The sequence below is a fragment of the Arachis ipaensis genome, chromosome B3, assembly GCF_059453495.1.
Source record: "Arachis ipaensis isolate K30076 ecotype BB chromosome B3, ASM5945349v1, whole genome shotgun sequence".
In the NCBI taxonomy this organism is placed as follows: domain Eukaryota; kingdom Viridiplantae; phylum Streptophyta; class Magnoliopsida; order Fabales; family Fabaceae; genus Arachis; species Arachis ipaensis.
In genome coordinates, this window is record NC_142438.1 from 131530916 (window position 1) to 131555555 (window position 24640).

Genomic DNA, 24640 nt, shown 5'->3' on the forward strand with positions numbered 1-24640 from the left:
TGTACACATTGTACAAATATTCTATTGACTCTCTAGGAAGACTCGATATATAATGGCCAGATTCAATTCACTTTTTTTTTCAAGAAAATATTCTATTTAATTTATTTAATTTTTGAAGGGTATGATATTCATTTTAAACTTAAAATAAAGCTAGTTTGAGGGGTTTTCTATCTTATGGTAATTTAAAGGAACGAAATCCAAAAATATGGCACAGATGACATTTTTGAGAATATGAGGCTTATCAAAACTAGTCAACAGGTGATTAAGATAATGTGACGTTAAACTCGCTAACAGTAATTAGTTCAGATGATGATGTGATCGAGCATTAAAACACTTTTTTGATAATGAGTTCCTTTAGAAATATAGTTTATTATTTTAAATTACATTAATAAACAAGTTTTGATTCTATTAATTTCCACGGATAGTGACTTTGTGTGATAACTCATAACAACCATGGATTGAGGAGGAAAAATATTTTGTCAATTTTATCCATGGAAGTAGGCTCTTCACCATGAATCAAGAATTTTGGTAGATGTGAGAATGGTGGATCCCAACATGCAAGCAATTAATAATGGAGAAGAAAATGATTTCTTCTATCTTAGAGGACAGAGTAGTCACCAAAAAAAAAAAAAAGAGGACAGAGTGTGCGGTAGACTATGACGTGTACCAACAAAATAGCAGAAGGCTATGGTGCTTTCTCTTATGCTCCACTGATTAATTTCAGGATAATTACCTAACCCAGCGATATAGACAAATTAGTTTTTAAAAATGAAGTATAAAATAATTTTTTAAAAATTTAAAAAATAATTTCTAAAAAATTTTAAAATAATCTTTTTAAATTATTTATATATAATTATTTTTATATTAATAAATTTTAATTTTTGGTCTATTTATCTTAAATTTAATTATTTATATATACAAATTTTTTTTATGTATTTTTAAATTCTAAATTATAAATTAATTTTGAAAATATATTATTTTAAAAATAATTTAAAATAAATAAATCTATATTTATTTTTTATCATACAAGATATTCATTTAATTTAATTTGTATGTATTATATTCTATGATTATTTTTTAATGATGAAAAAAAGAATGAGCTAGTATTGTTTAAAATTTAAAGAGATAAGAGAATTTTTATTTAATATAAAATTTATTACATAAACAATTGATAATATTTGTGCAAATATTTAAGATAATACTTTAGAAGTTGCAATATTGCATAAAATAGGTTTGTAGTTAAAACTATTTTTGCTATTCAGTTATTAACAATTATACCAAGAAAAATTAGATTTTTTTTCACTTATGATTTTTTTTAAGTTTATTTAGTGTTAATATCTTAGGAGTTTAGATATATAAATAATAGTCTTCATAATGCAATTATTTGTTAGATTTAGTTGTTATTATTATTGTTTTTATATTACCTCAATATAGATACATAAGTTAATAATTAAATAATGTTATTTTTATGATATTTTAGCGTTAATAAATAAAATAATTTTTTACTATATATTTTGTTTTTTTATTATTTATTTATTATATATTTTTGAATAATATTTTATTGTTCTAATTAATAAATATATTATAAGACATTAATTTTTGAAAAACATTAAAAATATTTAAAGAGATTGTTTTGAAATTGTTAAAATTTTGCAAGAACTGTTTTGAAATTTTTTAAAATTTTTGGATACTGTTTTGTATTTTATTCTGAAAACTAATTTGTCCAACTCACATATATAACAATTAACAACCACGTATATGAGTTAACATTTTACGCCAATAATCACTATTAATAACTAACAAAGAAAAACTATATTGTCTAATAAGAATAAACATTAAAAATTATTTTATTTTTAAAATTGTTAAAGATTATTTTATTTTTAAAATATAAGAGACTAAATATTTGATTTTAAAAAATTTTAAAAACTAATTTAGATAATTACTCTTAATTTCATGTTATTTATTACACACATAAAACCAGAAAAAAAAATACTATATAAAATAGCGAAGTGTTTCCCAAATTCTGGATCTGAATTACTTATTGGGAGTTGGGTTAGTTGCTGTTTTATCATTTATGTCTAACTTGGATTATAGATGGGTTCAAATACTATTGATCAACTTGGGAGCAAGAAGTTGTTGCGGGTACACCTTTCCATATTCAGGACTAAATAGATACATTTTGTTTAAATTTAGATTTGTGTACGAATTCAAGGAATAATTTTTAGGGTTTTAGCTAAACTCTTAAATGGACAAATAAGATTTATTCGCAGAAATCTTAGTTTTTTATTTTATTTTAATAAATCTATAAATAGTATATTAAAAACTTAAATTTTATATTTTTTATAAATTTTTTTAATTAATAACTTTAACAATTGTGTTTAAGGCGCACGTTAGCTGACCTTTAATTTTTAGCTTTGTTCTAATATCCTATTACGCTAAATTATCCATGATGAGCTCACTTATCTACTCAAACAAGTGCGGGAGTTCAAATCTCGTCTTATGTATACAACAACTCATTAGTCGCGACAGACCCTTAAATAGAGTTTAAATCTGCAGCGAATTAGTTTTTAGCCTTTCAAACTGCGAGATATGGCAAATATATATATAAGAAATCAATCAATATTAGCCAAGTAACCAATGGCATCGATGGTAAGTATGTAACCTCCAAAGGAGCTCAAGTTAACGGTCGAATGCTGCGGAGACTGGAGAGTGGAGAGTGCTCAACCACCAACCTCTACAACTGAACTATTCCCCCATCAAATGAAATGTATATATAAATAAAATGCCCCCTATTAACAGCAACATCTTAAGGATTGATTAAACCCACATACACATTTATGATGACAAACTCAAGAGGTGATGAAAACAAACATGTAGCGGTCTTTGCTTTCCCCTTTGGCAGCCACCTTGAGCCTCTCTTAAACCTTGTTATCAAGCTAGCTCATGCAGCCCCAAACTGTTCATTCTCATTCATTGGCACTCATAAATCCAATGAAATTCTTTTCTCAAACCCCAACAACAATATCCCGGATAACATAAAGGCCTATAGCATCAGTGATGGAATCCCAGAGGGTCACATTCTGGGCTCCCACCCAGTTGAAAAGATTGATCTTTTTCTCAAAACTGGCCCACACAACTTGCAACAGGGCATAGACTTGGCAGTTGCTGACACAAAGCAGAGAGTCACTTGCATCATTTCTAATGCTTTTGTCCCTGATTCTCTCATTGTTGCACAGAACCTTCATGTTCCTTGGATTCCCGTTTGGCTTGCCATGTCATGCACACTCTCATCTCATTTTTACACTCACGCCATAAGGGACCACTGTGCCAATGCCACTGTCGGAGAAACAATCTCCTTGGGGAATTTTCTACCTGGTTTGTCGATGGTCCGCGTTGAAGATTTGCCACAGGATGTTATCGATGGTGGTGAGAATGAGACGCTGTTTTCGAAAACATTAGCTTCACTTGGTAGCATGCTGCCTCAAGCTAAGGCAGTGATCATGAACTTCTTTGAGGAATTAGACCCACCATTGTTTGTTCAAGACATGAGATCCAAGCTGCAGTCTTTGCTCTACCTTGCACCTTTGTTGGCATCATCACCATCATCAGCTGAAGAAGACGCAACTGGGTGCTTGTCATGGTTGGATAAACAAGGTGCTAGATCAGTGGTGTATGTTTCCTTTGGGACAGTGGTGGCACCACCACCTCATGAGTTGATGGCGGTGGCGGAGGCATTGGAGGAAAGTGGCTTTCCATTTCTATGGTCGCTGAAGGACAATGTCAAGAGTGTCTTGCCAAATGGGTTTATTGAGAGGACAAGCATGCGGGGGAAAATAGTGCCTTGGGTTCCTCAAACTGAAGTCTTGGCACACAGTTCCGTGGGAGTGTTTGTGACTCACTGTGGTTGTAACTCTGTGATTCAGAGCATTTGCAATGGTGTTCCTATGATATGCAGACCATTCTTTGGAGATCAAGGAATAACTGGTAGAATGGTGCAGGATGCTTGGGAGATTGGGGTCCTGGTCGAAGGTAGGGTGATCACCAAGAATAGGTTGGTTAAAAGCATGAATCTGATTCTGGTGGATAAAGAAGGCAACAAGATTAGGGAGAATGCAATTAAGGTGAAGAAGATTGTGGAAGTTGCAGCTAAGCCAGATGGGAAAGCAGCTCAGGATTTCAACACTTTGGTGGAAATAATTTCTACTTAACTAAAGATGGCGCAAGTTATTATTAGCTCTAGCCCTGCAATCACTATAGATAATGAGATGTCACCAATAAACTATTAAAGTGGGTGGTTTGGGAACAAGAAATCAAGAATGCAGTGTTTCATCAAGTTGGTTTTATAAATGTAGTTCTTTACTTCACTTCTTTTCCACATCCCATTGATAAATGCTACTTATCACCTTAACCGCTTCCTTGTGTTTACATCTTAGCATTTGATTCGTCATTTAGACATGATTAAGGTTAATGACATGCATGTTACTGTGATTTTATCATCATCTTGGAAGCGCTTTTTATTTTTCCCCCTCTTCCTTCAAGCTCAATTACTTTTGGATCAAACTTGCTAGATTTGATTCCGATCAGTAAAAAGAAACGGATTTGTTATCATGGACCATAAAATCATGTAGTCCACACGCAGAAACGAGAGATATGTGAGATGAGAAGTAGAAAAAACAAGGAAAATGAAGAGCATGAGACCTTAACATTGATTTTATTCAAGTGTTTCAGAAACAATATGTACTTCTTCATGCTCAGGTTCTCAAGATTTTTGAGAGGTAGGCATTGCCAAGTTAACCTTGCCACCACCAGCTGCAGAATCCTTCCATTGCTGAGTTATTGTTTTGATCTGTGTATAGAAGTTAACTCCTGCCTTGCCTGCAACAAACAATATCAAATTCAAATTCAAGCCTATATCACGAGTAAAATGACAAAATGTAATCCTCCTAAATAAATAAGCACGGAAGGGCCAGCTTTGAGATAAATCACTCTACCATAGAAATTGAGATCCCCTGCAAATGATGCCTTGTTGCCAGTAAATGAGAAAAAGGGCAAAGGAACTGGAATAGGGACATTGATGCCAACCTGGTGCAAATACAGTAACGGATCGTGATCCATAACATTGCTATATGCATTTCTTAATGTGGTAGAAGGGAAAGTCATCAATTGGTGAAGTAGGCAATAGCAGACTCCAATGTGTATACTAATAATTGAAATTCATTTACACTGTAATTCGAACTTCTAAGAACCACTTATGTAACATTACCTGTCCAGCCTCAATCTCAGTCTGAAATTTCCTTGCAGCAACACCCGAGGTAGTAAATATTGAAGCACCATTACCATACCTGTTGTCAAGTTCAGATTTCAGAACGAGGAACAAAGCAGTTTAACCAAAGGCAAACAAGGTGTTGTAAAACCAAATACTTGTTTTGGTTGACAATGTTTATGGCGTCATCCAAGCGCTCAGCCTGATGATAAAAAGACAGCAGAAATACACCGAATCAGTACATCCTTATATGGAAACAAGAATAAAATATTCAAGATAAATGAATCTGTTAAACGAAAAGGAAAAGATAAAACTAAAGAAAAAATAAAAAATTATTTTAATTGAAAATATTTTGGTTTAGAAACATTTATCCACAATTTGAACATCAATAATCAGTTGGGAGGTCAATTGCTTTGAATCAGGGAAACTTTTACAAGAATTGAATTTTTGTTATTTTCCCATTATAAGAAGGGTGAGAGTGACAAATAGACCTACCTCCATCGCAAGAAGAACTGGGCCAAAAATTTCCTCCTGCACAGACCATGGTACATACAGTCAAGTTGAATACTTGGATATAAATTAAAACTTCAGGTCTCTATGAAATTCATTTCAGTAGAAGCTTTAGAGATTGATAAGAAAATACCTGGTAGCACTCCATGTTGGCATTAACATCCGATAGGAGGGTTGGGCCAACAAAATTTCCAGACTCATATCCAGGTACCTACTTATCATGCATATATGAATGGATAAGCATTAGGATTTTTTTTTTTTTCCAAAAAAAAAGGGAGAAAAAATAATGAGTTAAAAAAGAACCTAACACGTATAGGTGAAACAGAGGCCTAGGCAAGCACTGCTCTATCTTTATACAAACAGCCAATGGAATATAAATTATAATAATGAACCAAAATATATTTCTTTACATTTTCCATTATACTATCCATTTGACGGTGCTTTATTGCTAATGAGAATATAGTCAAATCAGGGGAAAACAAGCTACAAAAATCAATAAGCAACAGAAATCTGGATATCAAAGTTAAGCCAAGAGTTCTGTTGGTGTGCTAAGTCACTTTGGCATCATATTTATTATTTTCTTCCAAGCACGACAACCTTGGAAATTTTTGGAAAGGTTGTGGCAAAAGAGATACATGCATAAAAGGCTCTATTTCTCTTCCCGGTATTTAAATGGTTAACTGACACATGAATTTAGCTACCTACCAAATCAAATTATATTTGTTTCGCCCCCTTTATGCTTTTCTACCTATTCTCTATTTCCAATAAGGATGTGGAGTACTTGAAAAAAATAACAATATAAAGGCAGAAAAGCTACCACTATATTTCTTCCATCAAGCAGTAGTCTGGCACCACTGTCAACCCCAGATTGAACTAATCTGTGTATCCGCTCCTTTGCCTGTGAAACCAAGTATACAAAGATGTTGGTGCGGAAACGATACTATGAAGATCAGCCACTGTGATTTTTACTTCAAAGTTCAAACCCACATCCCAGAGAAGAGTAAACGCAGAATCATAAAGAAAACCTGTTTGCTGATGACTGGACCAAGGTCAGTATCATGCTCAGTTCCAGCATTTACTTTAAGGGCTTTGGCACGCTCAACAAGTTTAGTTTCCCTGGAAAAATATGTGAAGGATGTAATCATTTGAATATATATTTCAAGTACATCATTAAAGTTGATTTCTGAAAACCAAAAAAAAAAAAAATACTGATCTCCTCATACATCTGCATCATCAGTAAGTCTTTTCTCTAGCGAACAATGAACTGATCACACTAAGATTTGAGTTAAAGTAAAAATATTCAGAATTTTGATCACAGAAAAAAAAAAAAAACCTTCTCTATAGAGAAGCTGGCTTATGCTGTAGTAAAATAAGAGTGATTATTCAGTTCGGCACACGACAGATATATACAGCACATTTTGAAAAAAAATCCTAACCAGAGAAGGAGCTTCAAATATTGTGTCAGTGTTAGATGCTATCACAGAAATTGTAAAAAAAAAAAAAAAAATTAATCGAAAGAGAATAGTGTATGTTACCAAGGTTTTGAGCCTCCAACAAAAATAACTGTACTGAGAGCCATGCACCTTTGTCCAGCAGCACCAAAACCAGCAGCAACTAAAGCATTTAAAGTAGCATCAACATTTGCATCTGGCAAGACAATGGCATGATTCTTGGCCCCCATATTAGACTGAAGATAAAAGTTTGTTAGGTGTCCAACTTCCTATCATTGCATGGGGGGCATAAACCAATAATTTTACAAAGGGGAGTAAAAGTGAAATGCACCTACTTGAACACGTTTCCCTTTAGCTGCTGCTCTTGAATATATGTGCATTCCAGCCTTCCACACAAAATAATATCATCAAACAAGCACAAATAATATAAAGGAGCTGTCATTTGCAAAATTTCAGTGTCTAAATCAATTGACCTCTTCTATCACTCTTTCTATCTAAGAACAGTCAAACCATCAAAATGGTTCAATTTTATCAAACATGCAACATAGTTGACTTTGGCTCAATATTTTCTTTAGGGTCCAAAAAAGTAGGTAGACAAAAAGTATGAGCTGGAAAAATATACATTACTAGATGACTTACAACATTTGAACCAACAAAGGATATGGCTTTGATGTCATCATCATCACAAATAGCATTCACAATATCCTGCAGCAAATGCATGATTAAGAACATCAATCAGTAAGAAAGATAAAAAAATAACAGGTGGTTTGCACTTGAATATATCATAATAGCATAAACATTCATGATTCTGCACAGTTTCATATCGGATTTGTTGAATATATGGTAAGATTGTCAAATACCGAAATGAGACCCTAAGTAACTTTACCAGGTAAATATCACAAGACAGAGATAAAGTAAGATCGTTTAGTAATAATAAAAAAAAAAAAAACTGATGCATACATGCGTTCCATGGACTATATTTAGGACACCTTCCGGCAAACCAGCCTCCAATGCCAATTCAGCTAGCATTATAGAAGCACCTGGAAAAACAAAATTTCAAATAACAACCAATACTAATCTCACTATATTCCACAGCATGGTAGCATCCAACTACAATGAAATTTAATCATCACCACCTTATAACCAAAGGTGATGAATTATGAAAGCAGACAGATGAATGTGCACTTCTATATTGTACCAAAAACTGTCTCCAATGGGAGTAGAAAGAAGTAGCAAGAATCACCTGGATCTTTCTCTGATGGCTTTAGAACATAGGTATTACCACATGTAACAGCAATTGGGAACATCTGCAGATAGATCGTAGAGATTTGGAATCTGTTATCATGCACAATATAGTACTACATAATACATATGCTATGTTTCTATACAATAATATGGATATACAAATACAAGATTGTCACGGCTAAAAGTTTCTAGATATTCCTATAGATTAAACATTTTTATGAATTCGACCGTCAACCAAATAAACTATAAAGGAGTACTGAATAACTACAAGGTCAAAGATGAAATGATGAATTAAGACAAAAGCACAATCAACATCAAAAGTAGAAGACACTTACCCACAAGGGAATCATTGCAGGGAAGTTGAAAGGACAAATACCAGCACAGACACCAAGTGGTTCTCTAATGCTGTAAGTATCAATTCCATGTGCGACATTTGAAACATATTCCCCCATTTGTAGAGTTGCCATCCCACAAGCATGTTCCACAACCTCTAGAAAACATAAATTAAAATATTCAGAGAACTCCATCACCAAAACTATCACTCAGATCAACCATTATCTCACTATAAAATATAGAAAAACCAACCTAAACCACGAAATACATCTCCTTGTGCATCCTTTAATGTCTTTCCTTGTTCAGTGGTCACACTCAGTGCAAGTTTATCCTAAAGCAGTTAAAAAGTAAGCATTTATACTTAATAAATCGTTCATGGTAGCTGTTGTGCTGCCATTGGTGTCTATATGTTTGAAAACAAATGTGAGAACCCAATCACACTCTAAAATGCCTACCATATCTCTACGAATAAGCTCCTGAAGTTTCAGCATCACACGCTGGCGTGTTGTAATAGGAGTGTTACGCCATGATGGAAATGCTTTCTTTGCTGCAGATACAGCAGCTTTAAACTCTTCATTTGTAGTCAAAGGAAGTTTTGAAACAACTTCTTGGGTTGCCTGTGATCAGATTATAGAAACATTATAAGTCTGCATTGCTCAAAACCATAAACAAATATTCAACTGTAAATTTATCTTCGAAACCACACTTACTGGGTTTATGACATCAATGAAAGATGATGATTTGGAGTCAACAAAACTGCCTCCAATAAGATTTGGAACCCTCTGATAAAACGCAATTAATAGAGGAAAGGGGAATGAGATGTAAAACAAAATATACCGACAGTACAGGAGCTTAATGTTTATTATGTGAAATCCACTTCTAACAAACTGTTAAATTTCACTCAGAAATTCCTTATGCCATAATACAACATGAACTTAACATGGGACCTAAATCAAATAATACAGTAGGGTAATATTAAATATTATAGGTCACTAATTATATGTGATTGAAAATGAACAAAAGCATACAACTTTATTGATGGGGAATGGAAAGTTGAGGTTACCTGGGGATTGCGCTTACTGGCAGATGGCTGAGCAACCGTTGACATATATGAACTTCCCAAAGCAAAGATCTGAGGCCTCAAAATGTTCAACTTCTTCACTGCACAAATATGAAAAATCAAACATTTTCCTGATCAGAATCCAGAGTTTAATGATTGATCAACAATTTATATCGGGCAACCAGACAAAAGAGCAGGAAATGGTTTCACTTACCTCGTTGAATAGAAAGCCGCAACATCGGGATTTTCTTGCTGTGAATCGTGCTTTGGTGTTTGAAGAAGAAATCAAGGATATGAGAATTTGAGAGTTGGGAGTGAGAAGCGATAAACGAAGCTAAAACTGGTCACACTCGACCCTCTCGAGTCCCAAGTGATGCTAATCGCGAAGCTGTTTCAACTTATAGAAACCAGAAACGACAAAATAAACTGATAAGCATCCAAATCAGATTCAATCACATAACAAGTAGGAGTATTAAATATAATTTTATTCAAAGATTTTCTAAAAATTTAAAAAGTAAATTAAATATGCAAAACAAGAGATCGCAACAAAGTTTAAATAGATGGGTTTTGTTAGATAAACAATGACTTATTTAATAAAATAAAAAAATATTCCACTTTTAAATTATCTCTTAAATTTTAATATTAGAATAAGTCTGTATACCTAGTGAATTGAATATTTAGCCATTGTTAATTGTATATGAGTAAATCAAATAAAAAAATAACTATTCAATTAAAAATAATGAATATAATCATTTATATATCTATTAAATTAAACATTCGGTATATTTATTATTCACATTATTTAATATTTTCATTATCTACCTATACTTTTTCCTAAATAAAATTATCGAGTCTAAATATAAGTTTTGTAAAATTAATCAATTTATTTAAAATTGTAATATAAACAATTTTTAAAAATTAAATTGAAATTCCAACTATTATAACTACTCAATTATTATTGGATTGAGAAAAAAATGGAAAGAGAAAAGCGAAAAGCGAAAATAAGTAATGATTACTGAAATATTGAAATCCATAAATAAGTATCAAATGTCTTTATATACTATTATATAAGGTTAATGAATTTAAGTTTGTGCGTATTAAAAGTATATTTTAACATCATAATAATAGAAATTTTTTATTTTTTATATGTTTATTATATTAACAATGTAAAAAAGAAAGTATTTTTAATAATTTTTAGTGTTTTTAAATTATATTGTTAACATACATATTAGCAAGATCTAACATTAATATTAAAAGTTTGTATTATTTTATATAATAAAAATGTTATATACACATCCAAAATTAGTTATCAAATCAATTATTATGTATATTTTTATTTTAATATGTATTTTAAATTGATAACTAGTTTTGATGTACACTTAATATAATTAATTATAAAATCATATGTTATTATATTTTTTTTGTGACTAGACAAGAAAGAAAAGAAAACAAAGAAAACAAAAGAAACAAAAAGGAGAGGAAAACTCCCTAAAAACCAGCAGCTATGTCCTTTGTAGGTAAGATGCGAAACTCATCCCAAGGCTCCAACAACTCAGCTTAGGGAATATTATTCACTGCTGCAAACTTTGCCATAGCATCTGCAACATGGTTGGCTGATCTCTGAATTACCTTGGCATCAGCTCTCCAATTCCAAGTCAAAATATCATGGATTTTAAAAACCAAATCATGATTAATACTTTGAATGTTAGTAAAACGGTCTTGGACTAGGAGAAAAACTTTCAAACTGTCTGTCTCACTTTACCTTGGCATCAGCTCTCCAATTCCAAGTCAAAATATCATGGATTTTAAAAACCAAATCATGATTAATACTTTGAATGTTAGTAAAACGGTTTTGGACTAGGAGAAAAACTTTCAAACTGTCTGTCTCACAAGAAACCTGTCTGTACCCTGCCTCCCAAGCCAAAAGTAATCCCCTCCAAATAGCAAAAATCTCACAACGAAGAACCGTTCCTAGCGGCAGAACCCCAATACGATCACCTTGCCAGGCACCATCGGAGTTTCGGATAATACAGCCAAAGCCAGCACAATTGCCATAGATACTAGCATCACTGTTAATCTTAAACATCCCCCCAGGAGGAGGAGACCAAGATGAGCTCGGACAAGATAAATGAACACCGTTAAGCTTAGAAAACAAAGACTTTAATTCCTTATCAGATGCTGAGATTAATGATAACACTTTATTGAAAGGCCAAGAATTCATAGGATTGAAAACATCATTATTCTTGTCTTTCCAAATCCACCAGAGACCAGAGAAAAAAAAAGAGTAACATTGACATTTTTCCATTCAGATATCCATTGTTTAAAGGATGAACCGTGAACATCATTAAGTTGTAAAGTTTGCCAAATTGCACTAGCTTTTGGACAATCACATAAACAATGAAGAATAGTTTCTAAAGCTAGAGAGCAACGTGGGCATAAATCAGAAGAAGAAAATCCACGATGATGTCTAAAAACAGCAGTTGGAAGAGCATTATAGAGGCAAAGCCAAACAAGAAATTTGAATTTCTCAGGTACCGGGTTCTCCAAAGCCAGAGCTACTCTTCAGTCTCCTCCCATCCATATTTGTGCTTGCAAAGCCATGAGTAACCACTACTAAAAGAGTAAATTTTTGAATTTGATGCATCCCATCTCCAACCTGTTATGTCTCCAGATTCCACATCAGGAATGTAAGAATTTATATTTAGAGACAAAACATCAGGTATAGTAGTGTAAATTCCATTGAAATTCCAACAACCATCTCTCCAAAGGTCACCAATAGCAAGGTCAGTATCTGCGATGTGGACATATGACAACTCATTTGTAACAGCACATTCTCTTCTCTAAGAATCAAACCAAAAGGAACCATCTAGAGAACCAATACACCAAGAAAAACCCTCTTTTAGATCTTGATAAGCCTTCACCATACTTGTCCAAGCATAGGAAGCATTCTTATAGGAGGACAAGCCTCTACTCTTATATTTCGTAGAAAGCATTTGAACCCAAAGTTTTTCTGGACACTGAAAAAACTGCCAGACAAGTTTGCCTAATAGTGCTATATTGGCGCAAGTAGGGTCTCTAATCCCAAGTCCACCAAACTTCTTCGGGGTGACTACTGTCCTCCAATTAACAAGACTCATATACCTTCCTTCAACCTGGCCCTTCCAAAGAAATCGGCGCATTAACAAAGATATCTTATTAGTGACATTGATAGAAAAGAACGAAACCTGCATTTGGTAAACTGGTAAAGAGGCCACTACTGAATTAATTAAACAGAGCCGCCCAGCCCTATTCAAGAGGCGCCATTTCCAATTAGCAAGCCGACACTTTATTTTATCCACGACACTATTAAAGGAAGCTCTGGACACCCTGGAGTGATTACGATTGATGCCGAGATACTTCCCAAGATCCTGGGTGACTCTGATGGCAGAAACTCCGGTAAACATCTCTTTCCTTTGATTAGAAACATTCTTGGAACAAAGAGCTTTAGATTTATCCAAATTAATTCTCATCCCGGAAGCTTTGCAAAATAAGTTGGGAGAATTCATGACAACTTGGACTTGGGATTTCCTGCCTTTGCAGAAAAGTAGCAAATCATCAGCAAATATAAGATGGGAGACCCTAGGTCCCCTTTTAGAAACAGCCACAGGATCCCATATACCCATATCAACCTGATTAGCAATATAGCAAGCTAAACGTTCCATACAGATAACAAACAAATAAGGGGACATAGGATCTCCTTGCCGGAGACCCATCTTAGGACTAACTTATCTAACCTGCTGCCATTCCAAAGAATTGAGAGAGAAGAAGCTTGGACACAAGACATGATTAGTTTGATAGTAGTAGTGGGAAACCCCTAAGGGAATGTTCAAGGAACCTCCAATCAACCCTATCATAAACCTTCTCTAAATCGATTTTAAAGGCCAATGTTCCTTTGCGCGATTTTGTTTTCTTCATGAAATGGAGAATCTCCTGAGCAATGATGATGTTCTCTGGTGCACCCCTGCCTTGGATGAAACCGCCTTGAAGAGGTCCAATGATATCTGTCAAAAAAGGTCGTTGCCGGTTTACCAAAACCTTGGTGATCATCTTATACACCACATTACACAGGCTAATCGCCATGAAATCTTTCATGTAATTAGGTACCTCCACTTTGGGAATAAGCACTATGAGGATTTCTATAAATAAAGGGTCAATGTAACCACCTGTGAAGACATTTTGAACAAGCCTCCAAATATCCAAACCAAGAATCTCCCAATAGGCCAATACTCTTTAAAGGAAAAAGCTTGAAAACCATTCGGGCCTGGAGCCTTGAAGGAATTCATACCAAAAACAGCTTCTTTTGTATTCCTGTCTCCAAAACGCACCCACTATTCTCGGGACTTTTGAAACCAAAATATTTCTTCTTGAAAAAGAATGCAATTATACTCATCTGTAAGCTCCTTTCTTTGTTTCTAAGAGAAAGAGAATCAACCGACTCAAGCCTCTTTTGGATGGATTCAATTTGCTTCTCTAGATTTCTTTTTTTCACAAAAATATTACCAAAAATCTTGGAATTAAAATCCAAAGAACCTTCTTGCACCTTGTGAAGATTTTCAGCTACCCACCAAGATCCATGCCTCTAATTTTGCTGCACATCCTGTCTATATGCTGGGTGAGTAGCCCAAGTAGCTTGGAATCTAAAAGGACGAGCACCTTTGAGTTGAGGAGAACCTTCACATCTCACTAAGATTGGACAGTGGTCTGAATGAAGTCTACTGAGAATTTCTGCATAAGCTTCTGGAAACAATGAAAGCTAAGAACTATTAATAAGAGTCCTGTCCAACTTCTTTGCTATGTCTCTATAATTTTGGATTCTTCTATACCAAGTGAAGCTCCTACCAATCATACGAAAATCAAGTAAGCCACAATCTTCTAGGACAGAGGCAAAGATCTCAGCCCTTTGAACAGAAAAGGAGCCACCTCTGACCTCATCTTCTCTTAAAATTTCATTAAAATCTCCAAGCACAAGCCTCAGACCATCAAAAAAAGAATCCAAAGATAAAAGATGATCCCACAATAGGACTATACTATTAAAATGGGGATTAGCATACACCGCACTGCATCTCCAATTTATATTGCCTCTGCAAAATTCAAAAGTAAGACATTGATCAAAACTACTAATAAACTTACAAGGAATATTTAGAATAGAAGAGAGAAACCAAATACCTCCTTTGTGACCTGTAGCCTCCACTATAACAATAGAATAAAAATTCAGCTTCTTCCAAAACACTTTAAGATTCTGAAAAGGTGAATGTGTTTCCACAATAATGAAAAAAGTAGGACGGTATTTTCTCACCAGCTCCTTGCAATGAACCCGTGCCAATTTGTTAGAAGCACCTCTAATATTCTAAACTATTATATTAAGACTATCCATAAACAATAATATCAAAGAAAAATAGAGAAAAGGGGTTCTAATTCTCAGCCTTCGCCCCAATCTGAATATCTCTTTGTTCCACCACGGTTTGCTTCTCGCCATTCTTAGACCCCACATCAACTCGGTCATTGTCCGCCGGGGATGCTTGGAGGGACGCCGGTCTTAATCTTTTTCTATCAATTCCGAAATGAGAAGTATACACTCGAGAGGTTGTGCCCTTCTTCAGGTTTTGTTCCGTACTAGTTAGTACAGAGGATTCTTCACTTTTATCTTTCTTGGCAATATTTTTTTTGGGTGCATGCAGTTGTTTATTTTAGCCCAAATTCAAGGTAATTCCTTTCTTAGTTTTGTGGACCTTGCTGGAAGATGGCCCATATGAAGCTCCACCCTTTTTAAAACCCAATTTACCTTTTCCTTTTTTAATCACCTTGGTCCACCCCTCCTCTTCATCACTTGTTGCCAAAGCAACGTGATTTGCATGAGAAATTGTCTCCAAAGAATCCGGACCTTCCCTATCCTTTTGCTCCTCACCATTATTATTTTAAAATTCAAAAACTTGCCCTTTTTTATCACCCGTTACATTCCTCATCTCCGGCAATTTGTCGGTTTTCGGCGACTCCTTCCCATAATTCTCATTCAAAATAGTTACTTCCACATCCTCATCAATGGAAGAAAAAGCACTCTTGCACTCCCTTGCTACATGACCATAGCATGAACACGTCCCACAAATAAGATGGAGACTCTCGTATTCTACCTCATATTCATAGTCATCAACAATTATTTTCTTTATCACTGCCATATCGAGGTCAATCTGAACGCATGCCCGCGCAAACTTGTCTCTCTCTGCCGATTTTGTAGCCAAGTCAACTTTAATTGGCTTCCCTACTGTCGCTGCTATGCGCATCATTGCCTCCTCCTGGTAGTACCATATAGGAAGTCCAGAGATGCGGATCTAGACCATGGTGGATCCAAAAGAGGCCTCACATGGTCTGAAATCATAGGACCAAGGTTTTACACCCACATAAAACTCCGCAATCAGTCAAGGACCACCTAAGAGCACTCTCTTCCTATCTTCGAAGAGATCAAACTTAAACATGAAATATTCAAACCCAACATCTAACAATTAAAAATCACCTTTGAGGCGCCATATGACCTTCAGCTTGTGGAGAAGCGCTATGTAATTGAAATACTTTCCTAACACCTTAATAACCACTGCATCCATATATGGTTCAGTCAAAGAAGACCTAGCTTTTTTCCAAAAAAGTTACACGTGGTGGTGTGGAGTCTCCCTGCTTTCCAATTACCACAACCATGCTATCTCCAGAAAGAGATTCTGCCCATGTGAAAGTCTTAGCTGTCATAGCGCCCACCACTTTATCTCTAAAAGACACCTTTAAGAGTCTGATCATCTCTCCCAAGTTAATCCCTCCTTGTCCCCAGATACAACCCCTGCACTCTCCCCCTTATCTCTGCCGCCAGCATTGCCGGCTTCTTCATTGTGTTTCTTCCTCGAACTCTCTCTCCCGCTCTCTCCTCCGCTCATTGCATGTTTTCTCCTTAATGTAACATAATGGTTTTTTGTTATCTGAATATATAATTATCTGTTATTATATTTAAAATGTTAAAAAATATTATATATACATCAAAATCAGTTATTAAAATTAATCATGATATATTATATTTAAATATATATGTTGTTTAATTCACTTTTAATACGTGTTACACATTATTTTATATTCTAACATATATTTTATACTAGTAAGTAATTTTGATGTATACCTAGTATTAGGTTTAATGATTTGTTAATTATTACTTATCGTCGTCAATTAAAAAATTTAAATCTTATAAATTATAAATTATATATTAATCTTATGCTGTTACAAATTGATTCGATTATACTATAGGTTAGCAATTAATTTTGCCAAGTATGTTCATATTGTAACTTGGTAACACCAGGCACAAATATTTTTAGAAGGCTTTATTGGTGTATAATTTGATGATTGATATAAAACATTCATATATACTTTTTCTTTTGTTGATAAAATTAGCACTAGCCCAAAAACTTGAATATAATTTCAAAAGATGGGTCTTGATTGTACTTTGCATGCAGTATGTCTCGGGTCGCATCTATGATCTATCCGCAGTGTTATTTAGGGTCACTGCTTGTGTACCTGCAACCTCATCATTTTGGGCATTTGTTGATTTGGATGGCAGGCATAGCTCCAGCCTTCAACACAATACCTCTTCCTATTGGATCTCACGATTGGGAGATTTGGAAGGACAGGAACATAGTCTTTGAAATCGTACAGCGGGTGTAAACACAACTTCTTAGGGTGTGTTTGGAAACTCATTGGAAGAGAAGAAACACGTTTAGACTTCTTGAAAGCTTCAACTTTTAGTTTGGCAAATTTTTTTTCATGAACGCAGAAGTGATTTTGCTACCAAAACCAACATTTACAAGAAGCAACTATTTTTAACTTTTGCGTGTTCCTAACGAGCTTTTAGCCATAAATACTAACCATTTATTTATCTTTTACCAATTTTATACTTCATGTATGTTATTATATTATTTATAAAATTCTTGTTATTTCTATTTATATAAGCTCTATTTTTCTATTATTTATTATTTTTATTTTTTTCAACTGTTTGCTTGATATTATACACTTTTATAATTGTGATTTTTGTGTATTATGTTTGTTATTATCTTTTTATAATATGATTTATTGATTCTATTAGGTAAAGTAAATTAAACAAAAAATTAACTATAAATAATAATAATAGTAAAAAATTATAGCATACTAAAAAAATAGTACTAAAAATACTAAAAATATACTATATAAAAAGATCATAAAAAATTTTCAGATTTGTTTCAATTACTATAAAGTAAATATTTAATTTTTTTATTATTATTAGTACTCTCTGTTATAATTGTAATTCTCATATACTATGTTTTAGTGTAATTTTTTATAACATAGATTATGATTCTATTAAATAAATAAATAAAATAAAAAATTAATCATAGATAATAATAAAATCATAAACGTTGGATTCCAAATTAATATTAAGAATAAGATTATTGAGAGTACTAGAATAAGAGTACGATGTAAAAAAATATAACATATTTGATTATATCAAATATGTTATATTTTTTTACATCGTACTCTTATTCTAGTAATATATATATATATATAAAATTTATATTATTTTATTTTTATTTAAAAATATATTTTATCTATTTTTATATGTTATTTTTATTTTAGTAAATAAATATTAATTTTATTATAAAATTGATTAATAAGATCTATTTAAATATCTAAATTAGAATGATAGGATAATATAAAAAAAATTATTTAAGTTGAGGTCTATTTTAGTAATTTTTTATCTAAAAGTGATTTTGAATGTTATAAGCCAACAACATTTATTTTACTATAATCAATTTTGATACAAAAATTACCAAACATAAATCACTTTAACACAAACTTACTTTTTATCAAAATCAAGTTTGCAAAATCAATTTTATGTAAACGGGACGGTAATCCAAACACACACTTAATGGTATTGCATTATTATTGTTACCATGTATTTTTGGAAGAACCCCATTTCATGATTCTTGGTTGTACTGCTTTTGATATTAAGAGAAGCAGCTTATATCATCTGGCATAAAGAACTTTGTACAAGGAAAATAACGTATGCAAAAAACACTGGCATCCATGCTGCAGTTATTTCCCCAAAGTATGCGTGTGATTAACCCTCCCCTATTTGTGCTCTTTTCTCCCCGGGCAAAAGAGAGAACACAAACTGAATAAAAGGTCCTTCCATATAGAGTAAATATAGCCACGGCATACACAGTACTGGTTGCCGGCAATTAAACCAATAGATATGCTGCCCCTTGCAATTTTAAGTGCTCTATGAAATTCATCACACACAAACCAATAAACCTGGCAGTTGAGGCTAATTTACTAATTTAATATGTCTACTTCAAATAATGAAATAATCCGTGCAGCATAGTGTTAAAAATATGCAATTCATGAAACAAAGTTAGACAAGTAAACCTGAAACTTTGGGCGAATACATCATTGTCAACAGCATATCCCAGCCTATAAGCATTTAGATTCTTGCGACACAAGTTGATCAACGCAATTCAGTCATCATAGTTAAACTGTGATATGAAACTATCTTTGTAGAGTGTACTCGAGAACAAAGTAAGAACTTTGAGATCCTAGTTAGCAATCTTGTGAGGACATCTAGAGCAAGAAGAGCCAAAATCAAAGGCTTAAAGTGTTGTTTGAAGTGTAAAGGGACATCCCTTTTACTCGTCCTTTCCCAGTTCCCCTCCAAAATCCCGATTGGCAGATACTCCAGTAAGGTAAGAGAGACTAACCCACCACACCCATTGCATGCACAGTACTTGATTACATACCCCCAAAGCATCAGATCCTAAAGTGCCCCACTAAATTTATATGTAAACCTTAAAGTTGAGCATGCAAATATACACACACATTAAATGTATATCTATCTATGTAAGCCGCCTTCAGCATTATTATTGATGAACTCAATTATGTGTAAATACAATTTACAGTTGAGAAACCAAAACAGTTCAAAACAAAAACTAATGCAAAAAAGCATTTTCTCTGTATCTATCTTTTCCAAAAAAAAACTTACAATTCCCGTGATTGGGTTTTAGGAGAGCTAACTACTGCATGATCCGAACGATCCTCTGGTTCTGGGTCGTCATCACCTGAGCCAACACTACCACCATCGTCATCATCTGCAGTAACACTACCACGATGGTCATCATCTGCAGTAACACTACCACCATCATCATCATCATCTGCAGCAGCACTACCACCATCGTCATCATCTGCTATAACACTACCACCATGGTCATCATCTGCAGCAGCACTACCACCATGGTCATCATCTGCAGTAACACTACCACCATCGTCATTATCTGCAACAACACTGCCACCATCGTCATTACCTGCAACAACACTGCCACCATCGTCATCATCTGCAGCAACAACACTACCACCATCGTCATCATCTGCAACAACACTGCCACCATCGTCATCATCTGCAACGACACTACCACCATCATAGTCACCATCATCATCATCATCTGCAATAATAACACTACCGCGGTCACTATTCTCATCAACATCAACATCACCGCTGTTTTCATCACCATTAAAATTGCCGGAGTTTTCATCATCAGCATCACCTTCAGCTTCATGCTCGTATATGTCATGGGGTGGTCCAACATCATCATTATCGAAACCAAACTCAACCTCAAGCTGCCGCTCAAGCTCCCTTAGCTCCTCTTCGGTGATGTATAGCTTCAGCTCCTCCTTGTAAACTCCCATCTGATCTTCGAGAATGTTCTTCTGAATCTCATGCTGGTTGATGGTCCACTGCAGCTCCTCAATCAATTCCTGTTCGTACCCCTGCCTCTCATCCGCCATTCTCCGGAACTGGTTGGATTCGATCTCGGCAGAGCTCTTCTCGTTCTGGAGGCGGAGGATCATGGCCATGGCCTCCTCGGCGGAGGAGGCAGCCGCAGTGCGCTCCTTCTCGAGGTCGGACCAGGCGACATTGGCCTTGCGGCGCTCCATCTTGACCAATCTCCTGAGAGAGATTACGTCGAACACGTCGTCCTCATCAACAATCAAGCTCTCGGTGTCCGATGCCTCTTCGGAATAGGCGTTGCCTCGACTGCCTCTCTTGGAGGGAGAAAGGCCGGTGATGGAAGGGGATTTGGCAGGGTCAATTTCGGCGACCTTGGACTTGGGAGGTTCTGGAAGAGTGTCGTAATCGAGGATGATACGGTATCTGGGGATGCCACCGGAATCGCAGAAGAAGCGAAAGTGGTTCTTCGCGTGCCAAGCGAAGCGGAGAAACTTAATGCAGAAGGTGAGCATGAGGAACATGCCGAGGAGGTTGAGGAGGCGCGAGAAGCAGGAGAGGAGGACGTAGCCGCATCCGAGTTCGGTGAGAAAGCTGAAGGCGGGAGCGAAAGTCATGAGGGTGGAATCAGCCCAAGAGTCAGCATCTGAGGCTGAATTGGGTGAATCGTGAATCGGTGGTGGTGATGGTGATGGTGATCAGTTGGCGGACAAATCGATGGGTGGTCTTCTCTTTATGGTTACTTCTTGGACCATTTCAGAGATTCTCTTGGTCATGCCTTTCTTCGTTATCCCATGCATTTCCCATCTTCTTTTTTCTTTATTTAATCATCATTTTTTTTCTAACATACTCTTACAATACATTTCTTATCCTCCATCTTTATTTTTCTTTTACTTTTATAATTTTATTAGAAACATTATCATATAAGATTACATCATTTTTATATACATCGTGGGTACACCAAAATTATTAATATAAAATACATATTAAAAATAAATTAAATTATATATATATATATAAAATTAATTTTAGTATCTAATTTTAATATAAATAACATTTTTATAATATAAAATACATATTACCAATAGAATTAAACAATACAGGTATACAAAATAACATTTTGTTTTTATATATACCAACATACCGACATATAAAAAAAACAATTGAATTGTGACATTATAAATTGTAGTGGCAGTGAAATTAATTTTTAAAACATGCATTAAAGTAATAAATATTGTAATAATTTAATTATGGGTTTAATTAATATATGTTTTAAGGATATATGATTAGTGAGTTATGCTACATATACACTAAAAGTAGTTATTAAAATCAGTCACTATTATAAAATATATGCTAAAATATAAATACACATTGAAAATAAATTAAATTACACATCTATTTATATACAAATACATTGGTAGCTAATTTTAGTGTACAAATAATATTTTTTATAATTAGTTTATTATTAGTGAAAAATTTTAAATTTTTTATTTAATATATACAAAATAAATATATTAAAAATTTAATTTTTTTTATATTTTTAATAAAAAATGTTCAATTTATAATTTTAACAGATAAACCCTTTAATTATAAAAGTAATGCATTAAATGCAGTTAGATATGATTATATGAGAATATAAAATGTTAGGACAATGTGGTCAAACACAAATTTATGTGTGTTTAATGATGTATTACTAAATCAAAAATAACTAATTTTCAACAATTAATATATAAATAATTTTCTAAATGAATAAATGTAATTAGATGATACTATAAAATAATTTATACCATTAATGTATCAAACTCGATATTTGATATGATACTTACAAAGATTGTTTTAATTATTTTTAAGTAAATAGTTACCAAAATTTTAACTATTTTTCCAATAAAAATTCTTGTATTAATCATATTATACTCTTTCTTTTTTTTTAGAATAGACAGTAAAATTTGGACTGCTTATAGCCTTATACAAAAATTTTTATAAAATTCAGACCTCAATCTTGGAAGATACAATTTACTAACGACACAATTCCTAGTTAACTCCTACTGAGTCATAATTTACAATAACGAATGTGGCAATGTGCTACGACCCGTAAGAGACAGATCCCTGAAACTATGCTCCTCTTTTAACCAGATTAATTATTAATTATATCTTGACAGACTCAGAAAATCAACATGCTTTCAAAGATATGAAGTCTTTTTTTTTTATGGCATGAATAGTAATACACTGTCCTTATCTCTAAACCAAGCAAGTAATAAATAATATTATAGTATTATAATATAAAATGAGAATTCCATCATCTTTGACTTATATCGCCAAACGTATTGCCCAAGGAAGATCTTTACAGTCTACACCTCTTTCTTGTTGATGAAGTGTAAATCTCTTTTCTAATGATTAGAATATCTTAGTGTTCTTGGAGATCAAGTCTATGTGCTTGTTATTTAGGGACACAAACCTTATGTTCAATCTGAGTTCTCAAGTCATAACAATCATCCTATCATTATAATTCCAATGGCTCCTAAGGGGATGAATAAGAAGCAACAAAATTCAGGTGGCAAAGAATCCAACAATTCCACACCATGGCCAGATCTTCCAAAACATATTTTCAACATAGTAGAAGTAAAGTTCCCAAATCTAGAGAATAACATCCATTTTGGGGGTGTAACTAAGTCATGGAGAACAGCACCAAGAAACTGTAATCCAGAATCCACACTCCCCTGGCTCCACCTCTCTAATCACCACAGAGAAAACATTGAGAAGTACCGTCAGCATGTTGCTCGCCGCGACTGCATCAGTACTTCATATTCACATTTTGTCTGGGGGTGTTGGTGTAGGCTCTTCTTTAAACCCAAAAGGTATCCATGGAAAAATTATGTAGGGTGTTCCAATGGCATCTTGGTGGCTGAGTCAGAACCGCTTTTTATATACAATCTGTGGAATCCTATACATAGAGAGTGGTATCATCTACCATTCTGGGATGCTAGGGTACCAATAATACTTTCTGTGCTTTCTTCATCGCCAGAAGATCGAAAGTGTACGGTTATGGTGCTAACTGGAATCAGTCACCCAGCTTTTGCATTCTACAAATTAGACAGAGGATCTGGTGCTTGGAATACACAGGAGCCTCAATGGACTAAACAAGATTGCACCGTTACTGAGCCACATTCAAAAGGAAGGTCAGGGACTATTATGCAATTCACTAATGCCATTGGATTTAAAGGTAAGTTTTATGCTCTGAGTTTGCAGGGTACTCTTGCAATTTTAGAGGAGGTTGATTCTGTTTTTAAAATAACTAGTTTGAGTGCAACAAGGGCAATTCCTTCTGTTTCCTCAAACCATTTCAGAGAGTATCTACTTGAATCTGATGGAGACATCTTGCTTGTGTATCTTGTATCAAGAAAATCTTCAGTGCATACTGTGGATCATGTTGAGGTTTATAAACTCAGTTTGGCTAGACTCTATTGGTTGAAGTTGGAGAGCCTTGGGGAAAGAACACTGTTTGTAGGGAGTAATTGTAGCATGTCTGTGTTGGCAAGTGAAGTAGGATGCAGGAAGAACTGCATCTATTTTAGGGCCTTTAGAGCTGATGAATGGTGTGTATATGACATGGAATCAGAAACCATATCCCTTGGATATTCTAAACTTTGGATGGAACCAATAGGAGAAGAATGATGTGGTATTTGTGTAACTCTTGTTTATTGTACCATTTTATATTGAAAGCAATTTTATTTATTGAATAGATGTTCTTAAATGATTACGATTGCACATTCTCCTTCTTCAATATTGAATATTTGGGGTATGATGACCATCCAATTAAAATCTAGTAGTTTTAGCTTCTTGTTTAATTATGACTGCATGCTAACCCCTGAGTTTCCACCATAGAAGATTCAAGAATTGACGTTAAAGGTATGAACTCTCGATTGAAAAATCTTTAGTCGTCTGTCTTTGAATTCTCAATTTAA

General features: G+C 34.1%; 3 protein-coding genes and 1 pseudogene across 4 annotated transcripts; 2 read left to right on the forward strand and 2 right to left on the reverse strand.

The window, feature by feature from the left end:
• The first annotated feature begins 2806 nt into the window (after positions 1-2806).
• LOC107631056 (anthocyanidin 3-O-glucosyltransferase 7 pseudogene) lies at positions 2807-4499 on the forward strand (annotated as a pseudogene). The gene has a single exon (XR_015907565.1). The product of XR_015907565.1 is annotated as an anthocyanidin 3-O-glucosyltransferase 7 pseudogene (transcript).
• Positions 4500-4683: 184 nt separating this feature from the next.
• On the reverse strand, positions 4684-10333 carry ALDH6B2 (aldehyde dehydrogenase 6B2). Its single transcript, XM_016334373.2, has 19 exons — positions 10077-10333; positions 9866-9963; positions 9513-9584; positions 9258-9419; positions 9055-9133; positions 8805-8959; positions 8468-8531; positions 8185-8264; positions 7864-7929; positions 7560-7610; positions 7309-7460; positions 6799-6889; positions 6591-6671; positions 5907-5984; positions 5759-5794; positions 5422-5465; positions 5264-5342; positions 4992-5082; positions 4684-4875 (listed from the first exon to the last, which is right to left on the reverse strand). Exons 1-19 carry the CDS (start codon positions 10099-10101, stop codon positions 4760-4762), a joined length of 1620 nt encoding a protein of 539 aa, XP_016189859.1. The 5' UTR covers positions 10102-10333; the 3' UTR covers positions 4684-4759.
• A 9459-nt stretch (positions 10334-19792) lies between these two features.
• LOC107631054 (uncharacterized) lies at positions 19793-21518 on the reverse strand. Its single transcript, XM_016334372.3, has one exon. The coding sequence runs from the start codon at positions 21293-21295 to the stop codon at positions 19934-19936; it is 1362 nt and encodes a 453-aa protein (XP_016189858.1). The 5' UTR covers positions 21296-21518; the 3' UTR covers positions 19793-19933.
• A 1671-nt stretch (positions 21519-23189) lies between these two features.
• LOC107633642 (putative F-box protein At1g44080) lies at positions 23190-24350 on the forward strand. The gene has a single exon (XM_016337250.1). It carries the CDS (start codon positions 23190-23192, stop codon positions 24348-24350), a length of 1161 nt encoding a protein of 386 aa, XP_016192736.1.
• The last annotated feature ends 290 nt before the right edge of the window (positions 24351-24640 follow it).

Bases quoted from the DNA above. Each gene is read 5' to 3' on its own strand.
- LOC107633642 (XM_016337250.1), top strand. From the start codon at position 23,190: ATGGCTCCTAAGGGGATGAATAAGAAGCAACAAAATTCAGGTGGCAAA.
- ALDH6B2 (XM_016334373.2), bottom strand. From the start codon at position 10,101: ATGTTGCGGCTTTCTATTCAACGAG. The intron at 9,420-9,512 runs GTAAGTGTGGTT...ATCTGATCACAG, and splicing joins TCATTGATGTCATAAACCCA to GCAACCCAAGAAGTTGTTTC. The intron at 5,083-5,263 runs GTAATGTTACAT...TATTTGCACCAG, and splicing joins CTGAGATTGAGGCTGGACAG to GTTGGCATCAATGTCCCTAT.
- LOC107631054 (XM_016334372.3), bottom strand. From the start codon at position 21,295: ATGACTTTCGCTCCCGCCTTCAGCTTTCTCACCGAACTCGGATGCGGC.